Genomic DNA, 23,978 nt, shown 5'->3' on the forward strand with positions numbered 1-23,978 from the left:
GGAATAAAAACAAACAAACAAAAAATCCGCTCACTCTGACAAGTTAATTTACTTGCTTAGTGCTACAAAAAGAGAAAACAGCCCTGGCTGGTGTAGCTCAGTGGATTGAGCATGGGCTGTGAACCAAAGGGTTGCTGGTTCAATTCCCAGTCGGGGCACATGCCTGGGTTATGGGCTGGGTCCCCGGTGGGGGCCACATGAGAGGCAACCACACACTGATGTTTCTCTAACTCTCTTTCTCCTTCCCCTTTTTCTAAAAAAGTAAATAAAATCTTCAAAGAAAACAAAGAAACAAACAAAAATAGCCACTAAGCCCTTCAACCAATTCCAATTGAAACTTGGTCTTAACAAAACCTCTGCATTGGTTCCAAACCATACCAACCCACCCACCGCCACCTACACCTGTACTCCCCTCCGCCTCCCCACCCCCCACAGACGCTCTTCTCTGATGCCTACCCCTTCCACCTATACGTATGATAATAGCCAACTTTCTACACAAGGGTTTGATCACTGTTACTTTCCTTCTCTCTATATTATATCACCTTTTGCTTGGTAGTGAATCATTCTCATCAGCAAACATTCTGCTAAACCTAACAAAAAAATCTTCTATTGCCCCTACTTCCACCAACCAGCTCTTCATCCCATTTTTCTATTCCCTACGTGGCCAAAACCCTCCAAAGTTGTCCATACCCCATCACCTCCCTCTTCTCCTCTTCTCTCTTTTCAGTCAGACTCTCTCCAGCATTCTTCTTAAATTTTCTTGAAAAGGCCATCAGTGACCTCCACTCTGCTAAACCCACTGGTCAATTTGTGGTGTTTCACACTGGCATCTGACACCACTGGTGACTCCTTTCTTGATGTACTTCAACACTGTTTTTACTTTGCTTTGATGACACCCAATTCTTAGTTTCCCTTCTGCCTCAGTGGCTGCTCCTTCTCAATTTCTCCCTGCAGGTTTCTTCTCTTCTCCCACATACGGCACGCCCCAGAATGCAGTCCTCGGGCCTTGGACTGCTTGGTCCAACCAGTCTCATGACTTTATATTTAAACACCAAAATGCCAATTACTCACAAATCACTTTTGAAGTCTGGGGCTGTATATCCAACTGCATACCCGACAACTCCACTTAATGTATCCAAAATTAAACTCTAAACCTCCTCCCTCTAGCTACACCCTTCTCTGCATTAAACATGGCCTTTCCACTCATCCATTTTCTCAGGCCTGATATCTTGACGTCAGATCCTCTTTCTCACCTTTTTGCATCTAATTTATCAGAAAATTTTCTTGGCTTTCAGTTAAATTAAAAATATATATGTATATATATATCTTAATTATTTATTTTAATCCATCTGAAACTTTCTGTAGTATAAATATAAATCAAAATCCTGAGATTTATATTTTTCAAACAAAAGAACACAAAACAAAAACCACTTGTTCCATCTCCACTTAAAAAATAATGCTTCTTGGCGAGCATTTTTGATTTGTAGACCCTGAATTTTCTATGGCTTAGCAAAGCAAAACTTTGGTATATTCTGTTTTTCTAGGATTTTCTTCAGGAATACTAATAATCTGTAGTCTATTCTCGCCTCTGAATTTCCTGTCATTTCAAAACAACATCTCTGAAACTGGAATGTGTCTTATAATAGATGGCATCTCACATCTGGCCAGGCGGCTGTCATGACACAGCTGTTACTGCTGCACAGGTATGAATTTGTTCAAGGATGAGCTTACTAAAAACTCTGGGATTTGATTATTTTTTCTGGCGAAACAGCTGGATAACTGTAACCCCGAAGACATTTTAGTCAATAGGCCAACTGAGAAAGGAACCCCAGAGTCCTGTTATTGTCAAAAAACCTTTGGTTAATACTTTCTGGAAATATTAAGAAAGTGACAGCATCAAAACCTGCACAATGCCATCGGGAGCTTGGGGGAAAATGCCAGAGACATACTGGAGAACTCTTAAGAAATGTTCTTGATGGCACAGGAGATAATGTCATGTGGAACACCACAGACATGAACTCTACACAAGTAGTTTAAAAAGTTGGATTCAACCTGAAGAAGTGCGGGGGGGAAGACTTTAATCAATTTATATTGCTATGTCATCATTTTTAGGAATGCAGTAAGTGATACTGATTAAAATCTATTAAATACTTTCAAAGATTGTTGGGTAAATGTAAAATACAAATTCTAAGTGATAAGAAAACACTGCATCACAGTTTGTAGTTTTTGCCCCTAGTGTTACATGGGATGCATATGACACTGCACAGAGCCTCAGATCTGGTAAACAAGGTGTCTATAGTCTCACCACTTCGCCCATCGCTAGTGATGGGAGTCACCATCATCTGCTGCCTCAATTTCTGTCCCCACTTGGGTCTGTTTGAGCATAACCTTATGCTCTACCTGCCATCTATTTTTAAAGCCTGCAGTCAGCGCTCCCTTACAAACTGAAGCTGTATCAGAAGAACTAGAGTCTGCAATGCCTTTGTATCTCACTCAGAGTAAACGCCGAAGTCCTTACAACGACCCTCAGGATCTGGATGATCTACCCAACCCCCACCATCGTTACCTCTGACTTACCTCCTCCCACAGTCTTTCTACTTCACTTCACGCTCTTCTTCAAACAGGCCACACATGCTCCTGATTTAGTACACACGTTCCTCTGACTGTTCCCTCTGTCTGGAACATTCTTCATTTATATCTCCATTTAGTTAACTCCCTCACTTCGTCAAAAGTCTCTGCTCAAGTCTTAGCTTGAAGCAAAGGTGAGAAATTGTACATCCCATGTTCTGTGTTTCGTACTCCCATTCTGTTTTGTTTTTTCCTTCTTTGAAAAGTACTTAAAAACCTTTTTAAAATGCCATGATTTACTTATTTGTGATGTACTGTTCATTCTCACTCCCCCAGCTTGAATATCTCAAAAGGACAGATAACTTTACCTTACCTGTTTTCTTCAATGACATGTAGCCAAGCACAGAACCTGCCATACGGTATGCATACAATATCTACTGAATTAATAAATGACTAGAACTGCTTTATAGTCATTTGCTGAAAAGTCCAATACCAAAAATAATTCAAATAAATGCAGGGTGACATTAAAAAGTATATTTTAATAATCATTTCTGATTTTTTAAAGCTATAACAAAGTTTCCTTCTACAAGGTGTCCAGTGCAATTTGAAGTTTAATTGCTGAAGGTCAACACCAACTAGAGAATGACTTCTATTCAACACATGGCATATAAACTGAATGTAAGAATGTCTTCTAAACGTGCTCAGCATTAGTTTCTTTATATAACTTGTTTAATGAAAAATGCAAAAATGCTTTAAAAAAAGTTATGTCTTACCGGTAGGTCAGTGAAGGCAATACCTTAAAAAAAAAGAGAGAGAAAAGGTGGCATTAGAAGCTGGTTTTCAAAGGCACACTATGGTACCAAATTAAATTTCTAACTAAAACAAACAAAAAAAAAAGAAAGAAAAAACTGAATACCTAAATATAAAACGATGAGAATAATTTTTTCCTCAATAACACTAACAGATCTGAGTGAATGCTAAGCCCTTTTTCAGTACCATCATCCTTATTAGTCAGACACCAATTTTATTTTTGTCAAACTGCTATTGACCCAAGAATTTTAAAATGATTTTTAGATATATCTTCAAAGCTATATATATACTAGAAATCATATAAGCAAATTGGTTGCAAAATAGTCACATCTGAATTTTGACCAATACCCCAAGTGCTTCATCCAGCCTTATCTTTTAATCTTCCTCATTCGATTTAGCTGTTAAATAATTTTGAGCAAAGGTAAATATAATAAAAAAGTTAAACAATGAAAAACGCAGTATTTTGTTTCTTTAAAAAAATAAAATCTCTTACAAAAGTGCATTCTTGAATAACCTTTGACTATTCTGGGAAACAATTCCTTTTTCAATGGATAAAGATTTATACAGTGAGAATTTCTCTTGAATGTCCTGACAGCAATTTCAATGCAGTCATGTTCCAAATACACTTGAACAAGGTTAGTATCATTGGCATAAGTTACTGCCATCCCAAAGTGATGACTTAAGAATCTCTCTTCAAAAGTTAAAATATGATTTACAGGAACTAGTATAAAGGACACATGGACAACAACTAAGGGGGGTGGAAATGGGAGGGAGGTGGGGGGCACGGGGGGGGGGTTGGGAGTAAAAGACAGAAAACTGTAATTGAAAACATATTTTAAAAAATAATAAACCATTAAAAAAATTAAAATATATTACTTAGCTGAAGATAATAAAACTGTATGTTCCCACAGAACTTCACTCGTATATTTAAAAAGACTGACTTCTGGGAGGGATGATGTTGGTGAGCTGGTTAATCTCAACTCTTCCAGTCAGTCTAAACGCCCACCCGCTGTGCCATGCTAATCACCATCTAAAAGGTGAGGGTATTTCCATTCAATTATCTGCAGGTCTCTTCCCACTTGACATTCTATGACTCTGTAATTGTGTGGCACCATCAGTAAACTATTTATTAAAGCGCTAAAATTAAAAGACGAACCGACTATATATCTTTACTATATGTTTTTAAATAAATGTGTAAAAATAGTGCATTGTAGGTTAAAGTCCTTTCAAAAACTAGTGAATTAACATTGGCTTGTCAGAAGGAAAGGAAAGCTGGGGGTCCTCCCCAGACCGCCCCAGGAAAATACTGATTACTTTTAGCTTCATTAGCAAATAGAAAGCAAAGTGACTGTGGGCCAAATACAAAAATTTGCTCTAAAAATTTCAGAACACTTTTACAAAAAGCATTAAAGAATAAATATTTTAATAAAAATTTACATCTTTGCCATTTTTCATAAAGTAGCAGCTTAATCTTTTTCTCAAAGATGTCCATATAAAACACAACTGCCTAAATTTATATTGTTTCAGTAAAAAATTCTTTTGCCATTAATTACTTAAATCTTCACTCTTAACTAACAACTGTAATCAAAGTGTCAACTTAATTTCATAGATTAACACTTTTGATCACTGCCAAATATAGCTACCCCAGCCTATACACAGTTAAACCACAAAAAGATGCCAGTTTAACAATTTGGTATAATTACCTCAATACAAAGAAAGCAAGCTTTTTATATAAGTTCTAATTTCCTGATTTGTCAAGAGACTTTCTGAAAAGTGATCCTCATTTGATTAATGGTATTCATTAAAATAAAGTAAAAAAATTCAGGTTAAGTTAACCTGGATACCAAAATGTTTCTCTTTTAATTATTTTTCCAATAAAAACCTTTCCATTTCTCCTTATATGGTAAATAAATACATATTGTGCAAACCTTCATGAGACAGAAACTAAAGATGTATCGGCTCTTGAGTAAAAATTATCCACTTTGGGAAGTACAAAGATCTTCTAGATGCTAGGATCTGGACCAGAGGTGAGCACATTTCTCCTATAAAGGGCCAGAGAGTAAATATTTTCTGCTCTCTAGGCCAGATGGTCCTGTAACAACGATTCAATCCTGCCACTGTAGCAGGGAAGCAGCCATACACAGTACATGCAAATGGATGTGGCTGCATTCCAATGAATCTTCAGTTCTAAAGGAACAATTTTACTCATAAATGTTTTACCACTGCATCCCTGGCACCTAGCCCAGTGTCTGGCAAACAGTGATAATAAACAACATTTACTAACTATTCACTATGTGTCAAGCAATCACCTAAGAGGTGCACAGGTATCATTTCAGTTCAATCTAACAACCTTAATGAAGTAGGTATTATAGGGATCCTGTTTTATACAAACTGAGGCACAGAAATGTTAAGTAACTTGCGTAAGGTCACGTGGTCTAAACCAGGAGATGAAGTCAGACAACTAAACAACCCACTCATTAAACATTAAACCACTGTTCTACTGCCTATGTGCTTAATAAATATTAACTTATGAATAATACCAAATGTTTCTAATTTACTTTAAATTTGAATGTAATTCCATCATTAGGCAGCCTTTTAAAAATCTCGTATTTTAAAAAGGTTTCTTACTCAAGAGAAAATTTCAAATTTAAGTATCTGTAAAAACCTAATAGACAAAAAAACAAACTTATATCATCCCATCTTCTGAAATCAAATATCTTCTCTGGAATAAAGTTTAAAAAACTGTAAAAGACTAATTTAATTTTAAAAACATGTATTTTGCATTTCTGAACCAAAGGTCATACCTTAAGAGATTTCTCCTGTTTAAGATGTTAAAGTATCTTTAGTGGCCAAACCAACTAAGACTACCCCAGTTAACTGCTTTGATAAGTCAAAGCCAGAACAGGAACAACAAACCGAAGGAGGTGCATCTCTGAGAAACCAGTTAGCCGCAACAAACAAATTCAAATACACATATCATTTGCCTAGCAACCTTAACATTTTTGTACTGATAAGAATGCAGGTGACCTTTGAACAAAGCAGAGCTCAGGGGCACTGACCCTTGTGCAACTGAAAATCCAGCTGTAACTTTTGACTCCCCCCAAAAGCCTCACAATGAATAGCCTACTGTTGACCAGAAGCCTTACCATAATATAAACAGTCTATCAACACACATGTTGTCCATATATTATATCCTGTATTCATACAATAAAGCTAGAGAAAAGAAAATGTTATTAAGAAAACTGTAAGGAAGAAAAAACACACTTACAGTACCATATGCATTTACGGAAAGAAATACACCTGTATGTGGACCTGTGCAGTCCAGACCTGTGTTGTTCAAGGCTCAACTGTGTATAAGGATCTTCTGTGGACTTGGGACAATCTTGAAGTCAGATAATACAGAACTTTCAGAATCAATTTTAATGATCAGGAGGAGAAGTTTAGGAGTATGTTGACACACTAAGAAAAAGAACTATTACCAATGTAACTGGACATTCAGAATTTTCTACTATGAATGACAGAAAGAGTGGTTTTTGTGTTATTACAGAACACCTATTACCTGTTTAGGCATACTATCTGCAGTCAAGTTTTTAAATACTGTTTATAAGGAAACTGAAAGTTCTGACTTCTGAGGTTACTAGTTTTTGCCTCCTTTCACTTCAAACAGTAAAAGTAATGTGAAACCTTTTTACTTTTATACAGGATACCAACAGTTTTGGTATCCTTTACACTTTCCATAATACAAAAAGCAAAAACTAAAAATACATCTAAGAAATGGGAGTGTAACAAGCATATGTGACTATTTAAATCCTTATCCAAAGATGTGCTTATTAATTTTATAGAGAGGGGAAGAAAAGGAGAGAAACATCGCTGTGAGACAGAAACGTCCATCAACTGCCGCCTGTAAATGTTCCAACCAGGGACCAAACCTTCGACCTGGGCACGTGCCCTGAATGGGAAAATCAAACCCACAACCTTTCAGATTATGGAGCCACACTCCAACCAACTGAGCCACACTGGTCAGGGCCAATCCTATACAATTTTAAGTTTCAAGTATTATGAGTTCATATTTAACTAAAAATCCTAATTTTCTGTTAGTCTTACAATGGATGGGTATCTTTATGTTTTTATTAATCTACTTACTTCTTAGTCACCTGTCTTTTATTCTTAGAAATTCTGCTGTTACTTGCTTTAATTCTGATCCCTTTTGCAGAACTAACGTACAGACACCATCCTTTATCAATCTTTGTTAGCAGGCATGACCTTTTAGTGTGTCCATGCCCTTAATTTGGTTGATAGCATCAAGCTTTTCCTTCACATGTTATTCTGCCCTCATGCTGAACTAAAAACTGACAGCCCTTTTTTCTTAGTACCTGTTAACCTAGAGAACTGAATCAAAATTGAACTGAATTTGGGCTTTATTTAAAGCAAAGCAGAAAACACTTAGGAATTCTATTACTAGAATAAATATCTGAGCATGGAAATCACCTATACAGTTATTCCTACACATGTGATACAATGTGGCCTTCACAGAATGCAACTTCCCACCATTTTTTCAACTTTCACCTGGAAGGAATAGAGAAATAATCTCCAGAGGCATATATTTATAAAGGAGAATTACATAATATGACTACCATGACATAAGTATAATAATCACAGTATTTGGTTATTTTACATACAATACATTATCTTAGTACCTAAACTATGTCCATTCTTGGTGTAGAAGCAGGTATTGTTGATAAGGTTAACACAACAACCAATGACATCACCAGTCGTAAACGTTGGTCCATAAGGTTGTCCCGTTCCAGAAGAACAAAATGAATGTCCGTCATCCCCATGATAACCATATGAATGCTTATCCCAGCCTAAAGAGAAAGTATTTACAATGAAATGTAAAGTTCCTTCATGCTATAGGTATTCACTAAGATGATAAAATAAGCAAGAGCAGCACAACAGACATGAGATAAAATTCCCAAAGGTACATACAAACTCTCAACAATTACACTACATAATTTTTATATTGAAGTACTGCCTATAACATTAAGGAAAATAAATTCAGCACACAGAACACTAGAACATGTATTAAACAGAGAGGTCTCCTACCAGAAAAAAAAAAGCAAGACAGTTTTCATGCATATTTCTTTCGCTAATAGACCAAAGAAATTCTGCTTTGATTTGGTTTTCACAGACACACACACAGTTTAATATAAAGTAGATTCTTCTGTTCTGCTTTCTATCTTCAAAATGTTTCCTCCAAAATTACTTTTAAACATTAGTAAATAAAACACTAGAAAATATAATCCAAATATAACTTCCATGTGATTAATGGTTTCAGGAAACAGTCCTGCCATTTGGACTCACACCTTCCTTAGTATACTTTTCACATCAGGCCTACACTCCCAGAATATAAACAACTGAAAACGGGTTAAAAGCCAAGCATGTGTTGGTTAGCAAACAAAACCAACCACACCCAATAAAATATTTAAAACTAATATGACTATGTACTGGAAGTTAAAAATATCAAAAAACAAAACAAAAAAAATGCATGGTATATATGTTTTGCCGAGTAGCATAAAATTAAGTTTATTATAAAAACTCAAGCTTTTACTTTCAACCTATAGTATAACTGGCAAAAATACAAAATATATATCAATGTAATTAACTATTTCAAGTTATTAATTAAAAGTTTAGCCACAAAGAGCTATGAGACTGTACTATAGTTCAATTACTACTGTACCTGGTAGTCTATTCATGTTCACGCCTTGAGCAGAGAGACCAATTCCCATGTAACTGTTAAAAAAAAAGGAAGGAAGGAAGGGAGGGAGGGAGGGAGGGGTAGGGGGGAGGGAGGGAGGGAGGGAGGGAGGGAGAGAGGGAGGAAGGAAGGAAGGAAGGAAAGGTTATTATAGCAATACATGTATAAATTACTACACATTCTGAAATATTATCAAAACCACATCCAACTTTAAAATTTATAGGTTACAAAGTTATTACAATTCATTAAATAGCAAAAAAGCAATATTAAGCAACAATAAAACTTGTATCACAGCAAATTCCAATAATCGTTCATAAACACACCCAAAGTATTGGTAAAAATTATGCATTCTATTAACAATAAAAATCTTCCTGACTTATCTACATATAAATATTTAGGATTTAGACTTCTAACAGAAAGTACTGAAGGGCTTGTAGAAGAAACAAAGAAATGTTAAATAAGGAACAAATGTGCATGAAAAAGGACACGGTAAAAATCTAGACCACACATCTACATAAAAGAACATGAATATACACTTGGAAAAATTGTCAACTTCATATAAAAACATCTGAATTCCCTAATAAAATTACACTGAAAAGTATGTACTGTAGGGTATCTACAGATTGGTTTTCTAAAAGTGTTCTGGCAAATTGACAAAAGTGACTTAAACATGAGACTCTAAATAATTAATTTATGAAACTAGAAGAACAAAATTATCTCCATAGAAGAAATACAAGAGGAAAGGTAATTATTAGGTGTACAATTCACTTTAAAAAGTTATAAGTATTAAAAAATCTGATAAAGGTAGTTCAGAAAAAAGTCTAGAACAATACACATGTAAGTACAGATGCAAAAACAAAAACTAAATAAAAGAGCAACTGAATCCAACTTGCTAAAAAACTAATTGTGATTGTATCAAGATTTAAAATGGCACTTGACAAATTTTAGCTACCATTCTTAATAAAAACTCAAGATAAAAATAAAAGGAAACTATTTAAATATGGCACGCATTTTTACAAATTGATTAAGAGCAAGAAAGATAATCAACAGTGAAACACTGAAGCAATTTCTATCAAAATCAGGACCATGGAGATGCCTACAACAGTTAAACACTGCTTTGAATGTTTTACATAATTTAATAAAATTAGAAAACTAAATGACCTGTAAAACTGTAAGAAGATATAAAATTATCTTTTTTTAGTAGTTGTGATTCTAAAGTGTTTAGAATTAATGAGGAATTTTGGCAAAATAACTGGATATAAGAAAAACACTTTAATTTCTTTTCTAGTAATAAAGAAAGTGGTGTCTGTATATAATATCAATCACGGTAACTAGAGGAAACCATTAAACAAGAATAAAGATCTCATGTAAGGCTCAATAATGATATATTAAAAGCCATAAACAAATGGGTACACTATGTATCTGGATGATTTGACAACATTAAATGGGGATGTTTCCAAAGTTAATAAAGACATGTAATGAGATTGAAAATAGATTAGAAATGATTTTCTTAAATTGGATAATATAATTTTGAAGTTCATATGTCAAACTATAGATTTTTTATCAAACATGAAATTTCTTTAAAAAATAACATAGTTTCTTGCCTATTAGATATTAAAATTCAGTTATGTGAATTCACAAAAGCAGTATTACTAAAAGAGCATGTGTCCAGTGAGACAAGAGTGACACAACATTAAGGAACAACACTGAGATGTCTAGTCAGGAAGATCCATTAAGCGTGTATTGACTTTAGGACTTCAGCCCCTTTGTTCCAAATCCAACACAGAGTATAAGTATTTTAAAAAAAAAAAAAGACAAGGAACAAGTCAATCTTTGAGAAGAAACTCAAAGCTGTGAGCAGGGGCACAGCTATGTCGAGGGGAAAAAGAAAGTACTAGCCTCCTGACTAGTATCTGAATGAAGCTGTTGAATGGATCGGATCAATGGTGAATTCTGAAATACTACTATCACCTTGAAGAAAGAACCTGGAAGCTGTAATGTAGACCTGGTTTTAGACTAGAGGCCCAGGGGTTAGAAAGCAAGTACAAAGAGTAATAAAGAGAAAATAAGTATAGAAAAAGGTGGAAAAAAAAAGTAAACTTCCTGTTAAAATGAAGCCCCAAAACCCCAAATTCTAAAATATACAAAACAAAATATGTCAGGCTGAACTCTGGTCAAGATGGCAGCACAGATAAATACAATATTTTCCTCCTCCCACAACCACGTCAAAATTACAACTGAAAAACAGACTAACCATCATTCAAACATGCTTTGAAATCTGGCTGAATGGAAACCCTACACCTGGGGAATTAAAGAAGAAGCCGCATGGAGACTGGGGGAGAGGCGGAAGAAGCTGGTCCCACCACCATCACAGCACCTAAAAACCACAAGGGGTATCTTAGCTGCAGAGGAGGCCCCTGAGAAGTGAGGAGTGCTAGCCCCACACCACGCACCCCATCTCAGGGTTCCAGTGCCAGAAAAAGAAGTCCCCATAACTTCTGGCTGTAAAAATCAGCAGTGATTAAGTCACTGGGAGACAGACAGTTTCTGGAGTCTCACGCAGTTCCCATTAAAGGGCTTACACATAAATCAGTGGGACTAACTCCCTCTGACCTCCAGCACCGGGGTAGCATAGCAACCTGAAAGACACCAGAGACATACAGGGAGAAAACCAATGGTCAGCCATCAGGGCGAGAGCTGGGAGTGAGGAGGGGAGCTTTCTCCCAGGCAGAAATGCTGGCGGAGGCCACTGTTCCTTTGATGATGAGCCCTCTCCACACAGAGCTAGCAGGTGAGCAGCATATGAGTCTCCACCATCAACCTGGCTCACACTATTATTTACCCTACCACACCCAACCTGTGGGCCCACCGAAGCTGTTTCTGGGGACTTTTCCATACGGAGGCCATTTTTGGCTAATGCTTCAGATTTTCCTAAAATCTCTCAATAAGCAGCATTGTACTAATCTCTCAGTACACCCCACATCTCTCACCAAATGTCCCCAGCCCTAACACCAGCAGTAGCTGGCCTTAGTTTGCAGCTTGCCATTACCTGGGCACCTCCAAACCCAGTACAAGTAGTAGCCATCTGCAGATGGCATTGTAACTCATGCCAGATGGTTCTGGGCAGAACGCAGGTGGAGGCTGACCTTGTTCTACACCTCCCTGGAGGACCCAGTGACAGTGCAACCAGTGGATAGCTTCAGACCACATCAAAGCATCATCAGCCAACCACCTCCACAAGTGATACACCCAAGGGGTAGACTCAGTGAGCACCAGAAGCCTGCTGAAATAAGTCCTGCTCTGTAGGGTGGACCCTACACAGTCAATACTTCACAGTGGTTAGTGATTAGTGGTCAACACCAGGCCTTGCAGCTAATTGGCCTAAGGGTAAATACCACCTATCAATGGGCCTACAGCAATCAAGGCTCAACTACAACAGCAGGATGTACACAGGCCACATGGGGGGAGGGCAGCATACCTCCAGTGCCCAGCTTGGGTGACTGTAGAGGCTACACTACTGAGTCCTACAAAATACCAACTACATTAGGCAACTCTACTAAGCCTGAGAGATGTTGCAGCTCTACCTAACATACAGAAACGAATACAGAGAGACTGCCAAAATGAGGACACAGACTTGGCCCAAAAGAACAGAACATAACCCCAGAAAAAGCACTAAACAGAATGGAGACAAGCAATCTACTACATGCAGAGTTCAAAATAGTTATAGGGATGCAATAAACTTAGTAAGAACATTAACAGAATAAAAAAGGAACAATCAGAAATTAAGGCTATAGTAACTGAAATGAATAATTAACAGGGAATCAACAAATAGTACAGTAGATGAAGCCGACAACCAAATCAGTGATTTGGAAGACAAGGTAGCAGGAACACACTCAATCAGAGCAGCAAAAAGAAAGAATTTTAAAAAATGAGCACAGCTTAAGGGACCTTTGGACATGAATTGAGACAATATCCACATCATAAGGTACAGAAAGAGAAGAGAAAGAGCAAGGGATTGAGAACCTATTTGAAGAAATAATGACAGATAACTTCACTAACTTGGTGAAGAAAAAAGACACAAGTCTAGTGACTGCTGAGTCCCCAAAAAAAGATATACCCAAAGAAGTCCACACCAAAACACATCATAATTAAAATGCAGAGGTTAAAACAAAGAGAAAACCTGATAAAGCAGCAAGAGAGTTAGTTATGTTCAAGTGAGCCCCCATAAGACTGTCATATGATTTCTCAATAGAAACTTCACAGGCCAGAAGAGCTTGGCAAGAAATATTCAAAGTGATGAAAAACAAGGACCTACAACCAAGATTACTCTACCCAGTAAAACGTGATCATTTAGAACCAAAGGACAGATAAAATGCTTCCCCAACAAGAAATCACTAATGGCGTTCATTGCCACCACCTAATATTATATAAAACGTTAAAGAATATTCTTGAAAATAAGAAAAAAATTAAAAAGTAAACAGTAACAATGCAATAAATACATATCTATCAACAACTGAATCTAAAAACCAAAATAAACAAACAAGCAGAACAAAAACAAGACTTACAGATACAGAGAATGTTTAACAGTTGCCAGATAGGAGGAGGATTAGAGGAAGGCTGAAAAAAGTGAAGGGCTTAAGTACGAATTGGCTGTTACAGAACAGTCATGGGGACGTAAAGTACAGCACAGGAAACACAGTCAATAATGTTCTAGTAACTAGTATGGTGTCAGATGGGTATGAGATTTAGCGGAATGATCACTCAGTTATGGGATGTCTAATGACTGGGGAGTATATCTGAAACTAACAGAACCATGTATATCAACTATATTTAAAAATAAAGAATAAAATTTTAAAAAGGAAATAAGAAAAAACTATGTAAGGCCAACAAAATATACAACTGGAACATGAATTCATTCTAGATGACATCAATCAATGGACAGCATACAAAAAAAAATTTTAATATATTTAAGATACTTCAAAGAGAAAAAGGTATCACTATCACTGAAAAATACAGTGGAGTACCAACAGCCACAACTTAAAAAATGTTTTTGCATTGAAGGTACTGAGGAACAAATACGGAGGAACATAAAAACAAATTCACATGTAGGCACATTGTAAAATATCAGTAACAGACACAATCCTAAAAGCTTCCAAAGGAGGATCATCTCAAAAGAAATATTAATTACACTACTGGCTGACTGCTCCCTAGCAACAACTGATAACAATGAACAATGGACAATATATTAAAAATACTGAAAGTAGAAAACTAAAAACCTAGAACCTAATATCTGGATAAAACATTACTCAAGTCTGAGGTCAAAATAAGATATTTTAAGACACTAAAGTCTAACACTTTAATATTCACAAACTCTCACAAAAAAAAAACCTATCTGAGCAGATACTTCGGGAGGAAGACAAATATTACTAGAAGAAAAGTACAGGGTAAAGAAATGATAATCAACACAGAAAAAAAATGTCATTACAATTAATTACTGACTGTAAAAAATTCTATTCAGAAGTTAAAAATCCATAATCCATGCATACCAGAATACAATAAAAAATTACCTGACATACAAAGACACCGGAAAACATAACCTAGGTCAAAGAGAAAAGATGAAAGAGAAGATCAAGTGTTTGGAATTAGCAAATAGAGTTTAAAGCAGATATTGTAAAAACACTCAAGGATATAAAGGGAAATATGCTGGTATTGAATGGAATGGTAGAAATTTTCAACAAAGTAGAAGAAACAATAAAAATGACCAAATGGTAATTCTGAAGTGAAAAATACCTGAAATAATTTACTAATGTACTACTGGCATATTAGAAATGGCAAAATGAGTAAGTAAACATTAAGACAGAACCAATCTGAAGAACAGAGGAAAAATATTCAGAAGGAGAAAGGAAAAAAAAGTCCCTGGGGCAATATCAGAGGGTCTAACAGACATGTAAAGAGTTTCACAAGGCAAAAAGGAGAGAAAAGGGCAAAAAAAAAACTTTTTGAGAAAAAACCTATTTTTTACAGATTCAAGCAGCATGGCAAACATCAGCAAGAAAAAGATGCCTAGGCACAAATCACAAACTGCTGAAAAGTAAGAATAAAGAGGTAATACTGAATATAACCAGAAAAAAAGGCAAATTACTTTCATAGGATTCCAGAGATGAAAATTCACTGATTTCTTACAAGAAAATATGAAAGCCAGAAGACAGTAGAATGAAATATTTAAAAGTACAAAAAGGGAAGTGAGGGATCCATACCAACAGTTATATTCAGGAAAATATCCTCCAAGAATGAAACTAAAATGAAAATATTTTCAGATAAAAGAAAAATAATAGGATGTGTTATCACTAAAATAACCACTAAAAAAACTGCACACAATATAGTTAGAAAGCCACCAGGTAAATTAAAATGAAGTTCTAGTAATACATCAAAACGATGACAATCTATGAAAACCAGGTAGTGCTTAACCCAGGAATGCAAGGTTGGTTTAACATTCAAACACCAATGTACTTTAACCACCTTAGGAAAAAACACCACTGATTATTTAAATAGTCGCAGCAAAAAAAAGTATTTGAAAGAATGCAATACCCATTCACAATAAAAACTATTAGCACACTAGAAAGAAAAGGGAACTACCACAGTCTACATTCACAAAAAGCGCCTGTACCTAGCATATTTAATAGTAAAACACTAAATGTTATTCTCCTAAGAACAATGCAAAAATGCCATTTCTCAATATTTATACTCAAAATTGTACTTCAAATCCTACACATTTCATGTTAAAGGGACTTATCTAAGAAAAAGATGATAAAAAAATACAAACAGTAAAGTGACAACAAACTCGTAAGTATCAACAACTGAACCTAAAAAATCAAAACCAAAAACAAAAAGGAACTAAGCAAACAACTAGAATAGGAACAGAATCACAGAGATGGAGATCATACGAAGGGCTGGTTATCAGCGGGGGGCAGGGTGGGGGAGAATGGGGGAAAAGGTACAGGGAATAAGAAGCATAAAAGGTAGATACAAAATAGACAGCGGGAGATTAAGAACAGTATAGCAGCCCTGGCTGGTGTAGCTCAGTGGATTGAGCATGGCCTGTGAACCAAAGGGTTGCTGGTCTGATTCCCAGTCAGGGCACATGCCTGGGTTGCTGGCCAGGTCCCCAGTTGGGGACATGTGAGACGTGAGGGGAAACCACACTCTGAAGTTTCTCCCTCTCTCTTTCATCTTCCCTTTGCCTGCTTCCCCACTTCCTAAAATAAAATCTTTAAAAGAAAGAAAAGGAACAGTACAGGAAATACAGAAGCCAAAGAACTTATATGTATGAGCCATGGACATGAACTAAGGGGGTGGGAGGGGGCAAGGTGGAGGGGAATAAAGGTGGGAAAATGGAACAAACATAATAGCATAATCAATAAAATACACTTAAACAAATAAGAAAATGACAATTAAAAACACACCGTGATATCATATTATACACTCAGCAGATTACGAGGTCTCTGTAGAAGACATCCAGCCATGTAACATGATAAAGAAACATTTACTAAAGAAGACACAAAGATACAAGAAACGCTGTACACAGGACAGTGACTCCTCAGCCCTTCAAAGTAGGCACTTTGAGACCTCACACAGTTCTCCCAATCAGTAGCTGTCCTGCTGCATTTTCCTGAACTCATTGACAGTCTAAAATCTCTTCCCTTTCAATGGTGATTTTAGTTTTGGGAAAACCCAGAAGTTGCAGGGCACCAAATCTAGGCTGTAGCAGGGCTGAGTCACCTAAGTGACTTGATGTTTCGACAGAAAACTCTGCAAGAGATGTGATGCACAAGTGGGTATGTTGTCAGGATGAAGGTGCCAATCACTAGTTGTCCATAGTGTGGCCTTCTGAATCATTCAAATAGTTTCCCCAGAGGGATGTTCAAGCTTAATGCAAAATCTGATACAGATTAATTGCTCTACTAGCTCAGTCACTGTGAATGTGATGGCCACACAGTACACATGCTCAATGGTGTCTACTGCCCCCACTGACTAGTGCAGTGAAGTGGTCATTGTTCATGCACGTGCATTCCATCCAGTCCACTCTCCTTGGCTGCCAGGTTATACTGATGTCATGCCAACTGTTCTCATTATGTTAACAATAGCTGGACTTTTTCCAGACAGACCTTGTATTTAAAATCTCAAGGAATGACAATGCCAGTGTTGCCAAGAGTATAGAACAATAAGAGCTTTCATAGATGGTTGGCAGGAATTTAGAACAGTACAACCTCTTTGCAATGGTGGCTGGCAGTTTCTGGTAAAATTGAACATGTACCTACCCCAAGACACCACTGTTCTACTCTAAGAGAAAAGAAGGCATATGTCCAACCAAAAGACTTCTACAAATATTTTCATAGCTGCTTTATTCACAAAACCCTGAAACACCTTGCGTTTCTATCAACAAACCAATGGATACACAAGTTATGGTATATTCTACTCGGAAATACAAAAAGGCTGAGGGAGTCCCTCTCCCACACACCACAGATGCCATCTTTCTTGGGTGGAACACTCCCTTCCTAGACAGTGGCCTGGGGGGAAAAGCATTAGTCCCACCCTCTGGGCTCTCCCTAACCCCATCATGCAGAGCTTGTGCCATGAGGAGTAGTAGCTTCCCTGGCCAGGGTATAGAGGTCTGGGCAGACTCAGAAAGTATCAGTGACTAAGCTATATGGCTTTGGAATAGATGGGCCATTCTCCTCAGTTTCCCTTGAACTTACTGGTGCCCCCCTACCCCCGCCAACGCCACCTTCCAGGCAACCAGCGACCCCACACTCCTGACTCCTGGTAGTTCCATTCTGCCGAGGTCTGGATAGAATCCAGGACAGACTAAGTTGAGTGGCACTGAGGCAGGGGCCACGACCCTGCCTTCTCCCAAGTCTAACAGGCATCTCCCCTCAACAGGAGACCCACTAAACCCATCCTCCTGACTCCCAGCACCTTTGCCCTGCTGAAACAAGGCTCCTGGCAGAATTGGGAATAGACTGAGCTGTCTGGCTCTAGGAATGGGGACCATTTTTTCTTGCTCAACCAGTAAAGAACACTTCCTTCACATGGCCAAATCTTGGTTTATTTGGGCACAATGCACTCTGTTAGCCCCACCCTGATGACTTTGTGAGACCCCACCCCAGCACAAAGGTCTACAGACATTGGCTGGTGCCAGCGAGACTTGGTATACTCTGGGACATTTTTTGAGTGGCCTCAAACCTAAAACTGAAATTGAGTTTGAACCTGTATCAATCTGGTGAACACCACTCACTCCCACCTGGTGACTCATTGAGAACATACCCCATGCAATTTGAGTACCACCAGAGGCTCTGTCAGGGACTGAGCATAACAGGCAGGGAGCTGGCAAAGGCAGACCTCAGGGGTGCCCTGGGACTTTGGCTGACATAACTCTAAAGTAGGTCTTGGTGCACAACTTTATCCTTTTCACATACACCCAGGCCCAGCAGAGGTAGCCACAAACTGCATCACTTTGTAGCACCACGCAGGTAGCCAAGGGCCAGCCACAGGCAGCATCTAACACTGCCCCACACCAGAATCCTTCCCAAGAGGCTCCAAGACCAACACACCCAGTGGCAAGCTTCAGATAACATCAGAGAAGGATCCAATTAGCTTTACAAGTAGCATATCCAAAGGATGACCTAGGCAGGCAACAGACCTTGCTATACTGAATTTTGCTTCATGTAGTCAGCAACTGCACAATAGCTTATATACTTTAGTCAGAAACGATCCACACCATCAGTCAGCCCACACAGAAATAGACCAATGGCACTCAAAGCTAAATTACAACAGTACTTACAGGACCACACAGGGGACATTCCTGGAGCACCCAGCTCAAGTGTGCAAGGTGATTGTACCACTGGATCCAACAGGAAATCTACAACATACCACCTTAGCAAAGCTGAGAGTCACAGCAGATCTACCTAACACACAGAGACAAAAATAAAGAGACAGCAAAAATAAAGAGAAAAAGAAACATGCCCCCAATGAAGGAACAGGAAAAATCTCCAGAAAAAGAGCTAAATGAAATGAGGGCAAACAATTTATCAGATATAGAGTTCAAAGGAATGGCTGTAAGGATGCTCAACAGCATGAAGACAGAGTAATTAAAAAGAACCAGTCAGAAATGAAGAATACAATACGTAAAACGAATAATATACCTGAAGGAATAAACAGGTTAGATGAAGCAGAGGATCAAATCAGCAATTTGGAAGACAAGGTACCAGAAAACACACAATCAAAACAGCAAGAAGAAAAAGGAATTTAAAAAAATGAGGGTAATTTAAGGTACATTTGGGACAACATGAAGTGCAACAACATCTGCATCATACAATTACCAGAAGAGAAAGAGAGAGCGCACACAAAAATCAAGAATATGTTTGCAGAAATAATGACTAAAAACTTCTCCCTAACTTGGTGAAGGAAAGGCACACAAGTCCAGGAAGCCCAGAGAATCCCAAACAACATAAACCCAAAGAGGCCAACACAAACACATATAATAATTAATTTGGCATAGCTTAAACACAAGGAGAGAATCTTAAGAGAAAAGCAGTTAGTTATCCACAAGGAAGCTCTCATAAGATTACCAACTGATTTCTCTCGCAGCAGAAACATTTCACACCAGAGGGGATTAGCAGCAATGAAAAGCAAGGACCTACAACCAAGACTATTTTATCCAGAAAGGTTATCATTTAAAATTAAAAAAATAAAGAGCTTCCCAGACAAGAAAAAGCTATAAAGATGTTCATTACCACCAAATCAGTATTACAAGAAATGTTAAAGGGTCTACTTCAGGAAGAAAAAGTGAAGGAATTCAGTTGGAAGAATAAAATGGCAATAAATACGTATCTATCAATAACCACTTTAAATGTGAATGGCTTAAATGCTCCAATCAAAAGACAGGTTAGCTGAATGGATAAGAAAACAAGACCCACATAATATGAAGGTGGACCGCACATAAACAACAATTTATTTATTAAAAAATGTGTATTTATTCTCACATGTTTAAACTTCAGGATCCTTCACAGCACTCTCCCTTTGATGCAATACATCTACTGAGACTTTTTTTTCCCACTGCTCAAAACAGTTTTGAGCTTGTCAATTTTGATGCCTTTCAGTGCTTCTGCTGTTTTTGTTTCACCTCTTCCACATCCACAAAACATTTCCCTTTGAGGACTTTTTTTCATCTGGGGGAACTAAAAAATCTCACCAAGAGTAAGATTGGGTAGATAGGGAGAATGGGGCACAGGGGTCATGCCATAAAAACTGCTGAACACTCAGCAAGGTGTGGGCAGGTGCGCTCATAAATCACCCATCATGAAATGGGCAAATATGTTGAAAGAGTCTTCAAAAAAAATTCACTGAAGCCAAAAACAGCCTCTCACAACAACGCCAGCTGGTGCACTAACACAGACGGGTTCTTGGAACACTCACCCAGCAGGGGAAGCCTGTACCACAGGGGTCCGCCCTCCAGAAGATAATTCCAGGGGTTTTTGGGGACCCCTCTTCTACATGCTATCTCCAAGAGACCCATCTCACAACAAATGACACACAACAGACTAAAAGTAAAAGGATGTTAAAAGATATTTCATGCAAATGGGGAAAAAAAAAAGCAGACTTTCAAACAACAGACTTTGAAACAAAGGCTCTGGTAAGAGCCCTGGCCATCACGGCTCAGTTAGTTGGGTGTCATCCTGCAAAGTGAACGGTTGCGGTTCAATTCCTGGTCAGGGCACATACCTAGGTTGCGGGTTCGGTTCCTGATTGGGGTGTGTATGAGAGGTGTATGAGAGGCAACCCTTCGATGTTCCTCTCTCACATTGGTGTTTCTCTCCCTCTCCTTCCTCCTCCCTTCCGCTCTCTCTAAACAAAAAAAAAGGGGGGTGGCTATAGTAAGAGATAAGGAAGGACATTACATAATGATAAAGGGAACAATATGATGCTTTCTTTCTCACACTGATGTTTCTGCCTCTAAAATCAGTAAATAAATCTAAAAATAGTTTAAACCATGAATGGATTAACAATAAAATTGAGGAAGAAATCAAAATATACCTTGAAACATGGAAATGAGAACACAACAACTGAAACTGGGACACAGTGGAAGCAGTCCTAAGAGAGAAATTCATGGCAATACAGACCTCTCTTGAGAAACAAGAAAAGTTTCAAAGTTAGTAAACTAACTTTACACTTAAAGGAACTAGAAAGTGAACAACAAAGAAAGTGAGTAGAGAAAAGTAAATAATAAAGATCAGAGCAGAAATAAATGAAATAGAATATTAAAAAAATATATAAAAGATTGATGAAACCAAGAGCTGGATCTTTAAAAAGATAAACAAGAGTGATAAAATTTTAACTCACCATGAAAAAAGAAGGACGGACCCAAATACGTAAAACCAGAAATGAAGGGACACTGACACCAATGAAATACAAAGGACTGTGAGAAAATATCACGAACAACTGGACAACCTGAACAAACTGGATAAATTCCCAAAAATATACAATCTCCCAAAACTAAATTAGGAAAAATCAGAGAATCTGAATAGACAGATACACCTCGTGAAACTAAAGCAGTAATCAAAAAACTCTCACCAAACAAAAGCCCTGGACTAAATACAGCTTCACAGGGGAATTTTACCAAACATTCCGAGAAAAACTAATACCTCTCTTTCTCAAACTATTCCAAAAACTTCGAGAGAAAGAAAGACTCCCAAGCTCATTTTACAAGGCCAGCATCATCCTAATTCCAAAACCAGATAAAGACATTATAAAAAAGGAAATTATAGGTCGATATCCCTGAACATAGATGCTAAAACCCTCAACAAATATTAGCAAACCAACTACAGCAATACACCAAAAAGATCATACACCATGATCAAGTGGGATTTATTCTAGAGATGCACTTTACACTGAAAAAGACCTCACATTTACTTGGAAAAGTGGGTGATATAAAGAGTGCAGCCTGTAAATTATGACTAACTGATGGAAGGAGAGTTACTTAACAATGGAAATATTTTAACACCAGATGTGCTTAGGTGTGGCTCATAACACAGTGAACCAAGATAGTTGCTAGAAGTTTGAAATGTTGCATGACATAAAAACAAGCTCAAATTCAACAACAGAGAGGGAGTGGCAAGATTTAAGTATACATAGAAGAAATTTATATTACTGTGGTACCATGTGTTTAGAAGGGGAAATGGACAGGAATATATTTCAGAACAATGTATCAATACAGATGATTTCTAATTACACACTTATTAGCATTGTTAATAATAATTGTGGCAAATATCAAATGACAGAACAGGAAGAAGTTAGTTTAATTCCTATTACAAATAGGAATAAAGTTACTATTACTGTTTTATACTGTTAATGCTATGTAACCCTATTGGATACACAGACGTCTCATCAGAAAGCATGGAAGTCAGAAGGCAGTGGCATGACAAATTCTAAGTGCTGAAATTTAAAAAACAAAAAAGCCCCCTATAAATCAAGAATTCTATATCCGCAAAGGTATAACTCAAAAATGGATTCCCAAGAAAACAAAAACAGAAACCTTGTCTCTAGCAGAACTGAGCTGTAAGAAATAGTACAGTGGAAAAGAAATGACACTGCATGAGTAACTCAGGTCCACACAAAGAAATAAAGAACATCAGTAAAGATAACTACATAGGCAACACAAACAACAGTATAAATGTATTTTTATTGGTAACTCTTTTCTTCTAATTTAAAAGATATAAACCGATAAGTAAAACCCTCTGGGCTTAAACTATATAAAGATATGATTTTATGCAATAATAGCAAAACAGAAGGAAGAAAATGGAATTAAGTTGGTATCAATCCAAAAATATATTGTTTTAACTTATTATCTGAGTAATCCCCCAGAATAACTGCTAAGAAAAACCTCATAACTTCAAATGAGTTTCCCTAGGACCCAGCAATTCACGTCTTAGGAATCCACCCAGAAGAAATGAAAATACACCCACACAAAACTTTTACAAAATATCTGTAGCAACATTATTCATAATAGCCAAAAAAAGTATTTCTACTGACTGATGAGTGAGTAAAGGAAATGTGATATAACCTTAAGTAATGGGACATTATTTGGCAACAATAGGGAGTTACTGATAATGCCCCAGCATGAATGAACCTTGAAAACATGCAAAGATAAGTAAAAACCAAAAGGTTACATGTTATATGATTCAATTTACATGAAATGTCCAGTACAGGCAAATCTATAGAAACAAAATAAGTAAGTAATTGCCTAGGGCTGGAAGTGCCTGCTAATGGGCAGAGTTTCTTTTTCAGGTGATGAAAATGTTCTAAAATTAAACAGTTGGTAAGGATTGTGCAATTCTGTGAAACACTAAAAACTAACCGAAATGTATGTGTTTAAGGGTCAATTTTTATGGTGTATGTGAATTATGTCTCAATGAGACTCGATAAAAATCATTGTCTTTTAAATAAAACATAACAACCGGACTTCTGGTTTCAGTTCCGAGATGGAAAGAGCTTGAATTCTGTCACCTGTATCCTTACAACAGGGAAAATGGTGAACAAATTGAAAATCGACAACTCTTTTACAGTCATCAGAAAACCTGAGTTCCCAAGGTACATGTACATGCCTCTAGGAAAACTGAAGAGACAGAAAAGACAGAGAATCAAAATATCAGGAGCAGGAGCCTCTGAAGACAGTAACCGCTGGGCGTACTTGAAAAGTAACTGATGAACTGCTGGAGGCTGCAAACAAGCTTGAGCTTTAAAAGCCCTCCCATTTTCAAAAGCCTCCACATAGTCATGGGTGTTACCT

At 37.3% G+C, this 23,978-nt stretch overlaps 1 protein-coding gene across 2 annotated transcripts in view; it reads right to left on the reverse strand.

The window, feature by feature from the left end:
- RANBP9 (RAN binding protein 9) overlaps positions 1-23,978 on the reverse strand; it is an 84,392-nt gene that overhangs the window by 27,067 nt on the left and 33,347 nt on the right. The window contains exons 3-6 of one of the 2 annotated variants that reach the window (XM_053668204.1): positions 20,915-21,037; positions 9,116-9,168; positions 8,076-8,243; positions 3,342-3,364 (exon numbers count right to left, since the gene is read on the reverse strand). In XM_053668204.1, the coding sequence (XP_053524179.1) occupies positions 3,342-3,364; positions 8,076-8,243; positions 9,116-9,168; positions 20,915-21,037 (367 nt within the window). The remainder of the gene's footprint in view (positions 1-3,341; positions 3,365-8,075; positions 8,244-9,115; positions 9,169-20,914; positions 21,038-23,978) is intronic. The other variant, XM_037147929.2, reaches the window with a different exon arrangement.

The sequence above is a fragment of the Artibeus jamaicensis genome, unplaced genomic scaffold, assembly GCF_021234435.1.
Source record: "Artibeus jamaicensis isolate MK-2021 breed Jamaican fruit bat unplaced genomic scaffold, CSHL_Jam_final contig_482, whole genome shotgun sequence".
Lineage (NCBI taxonomy): Eukaryota > Metazoa > Chordata > Mammalia > Chiroptera > Phyllostomidae > Artibeus > Artibeus jamaicensis.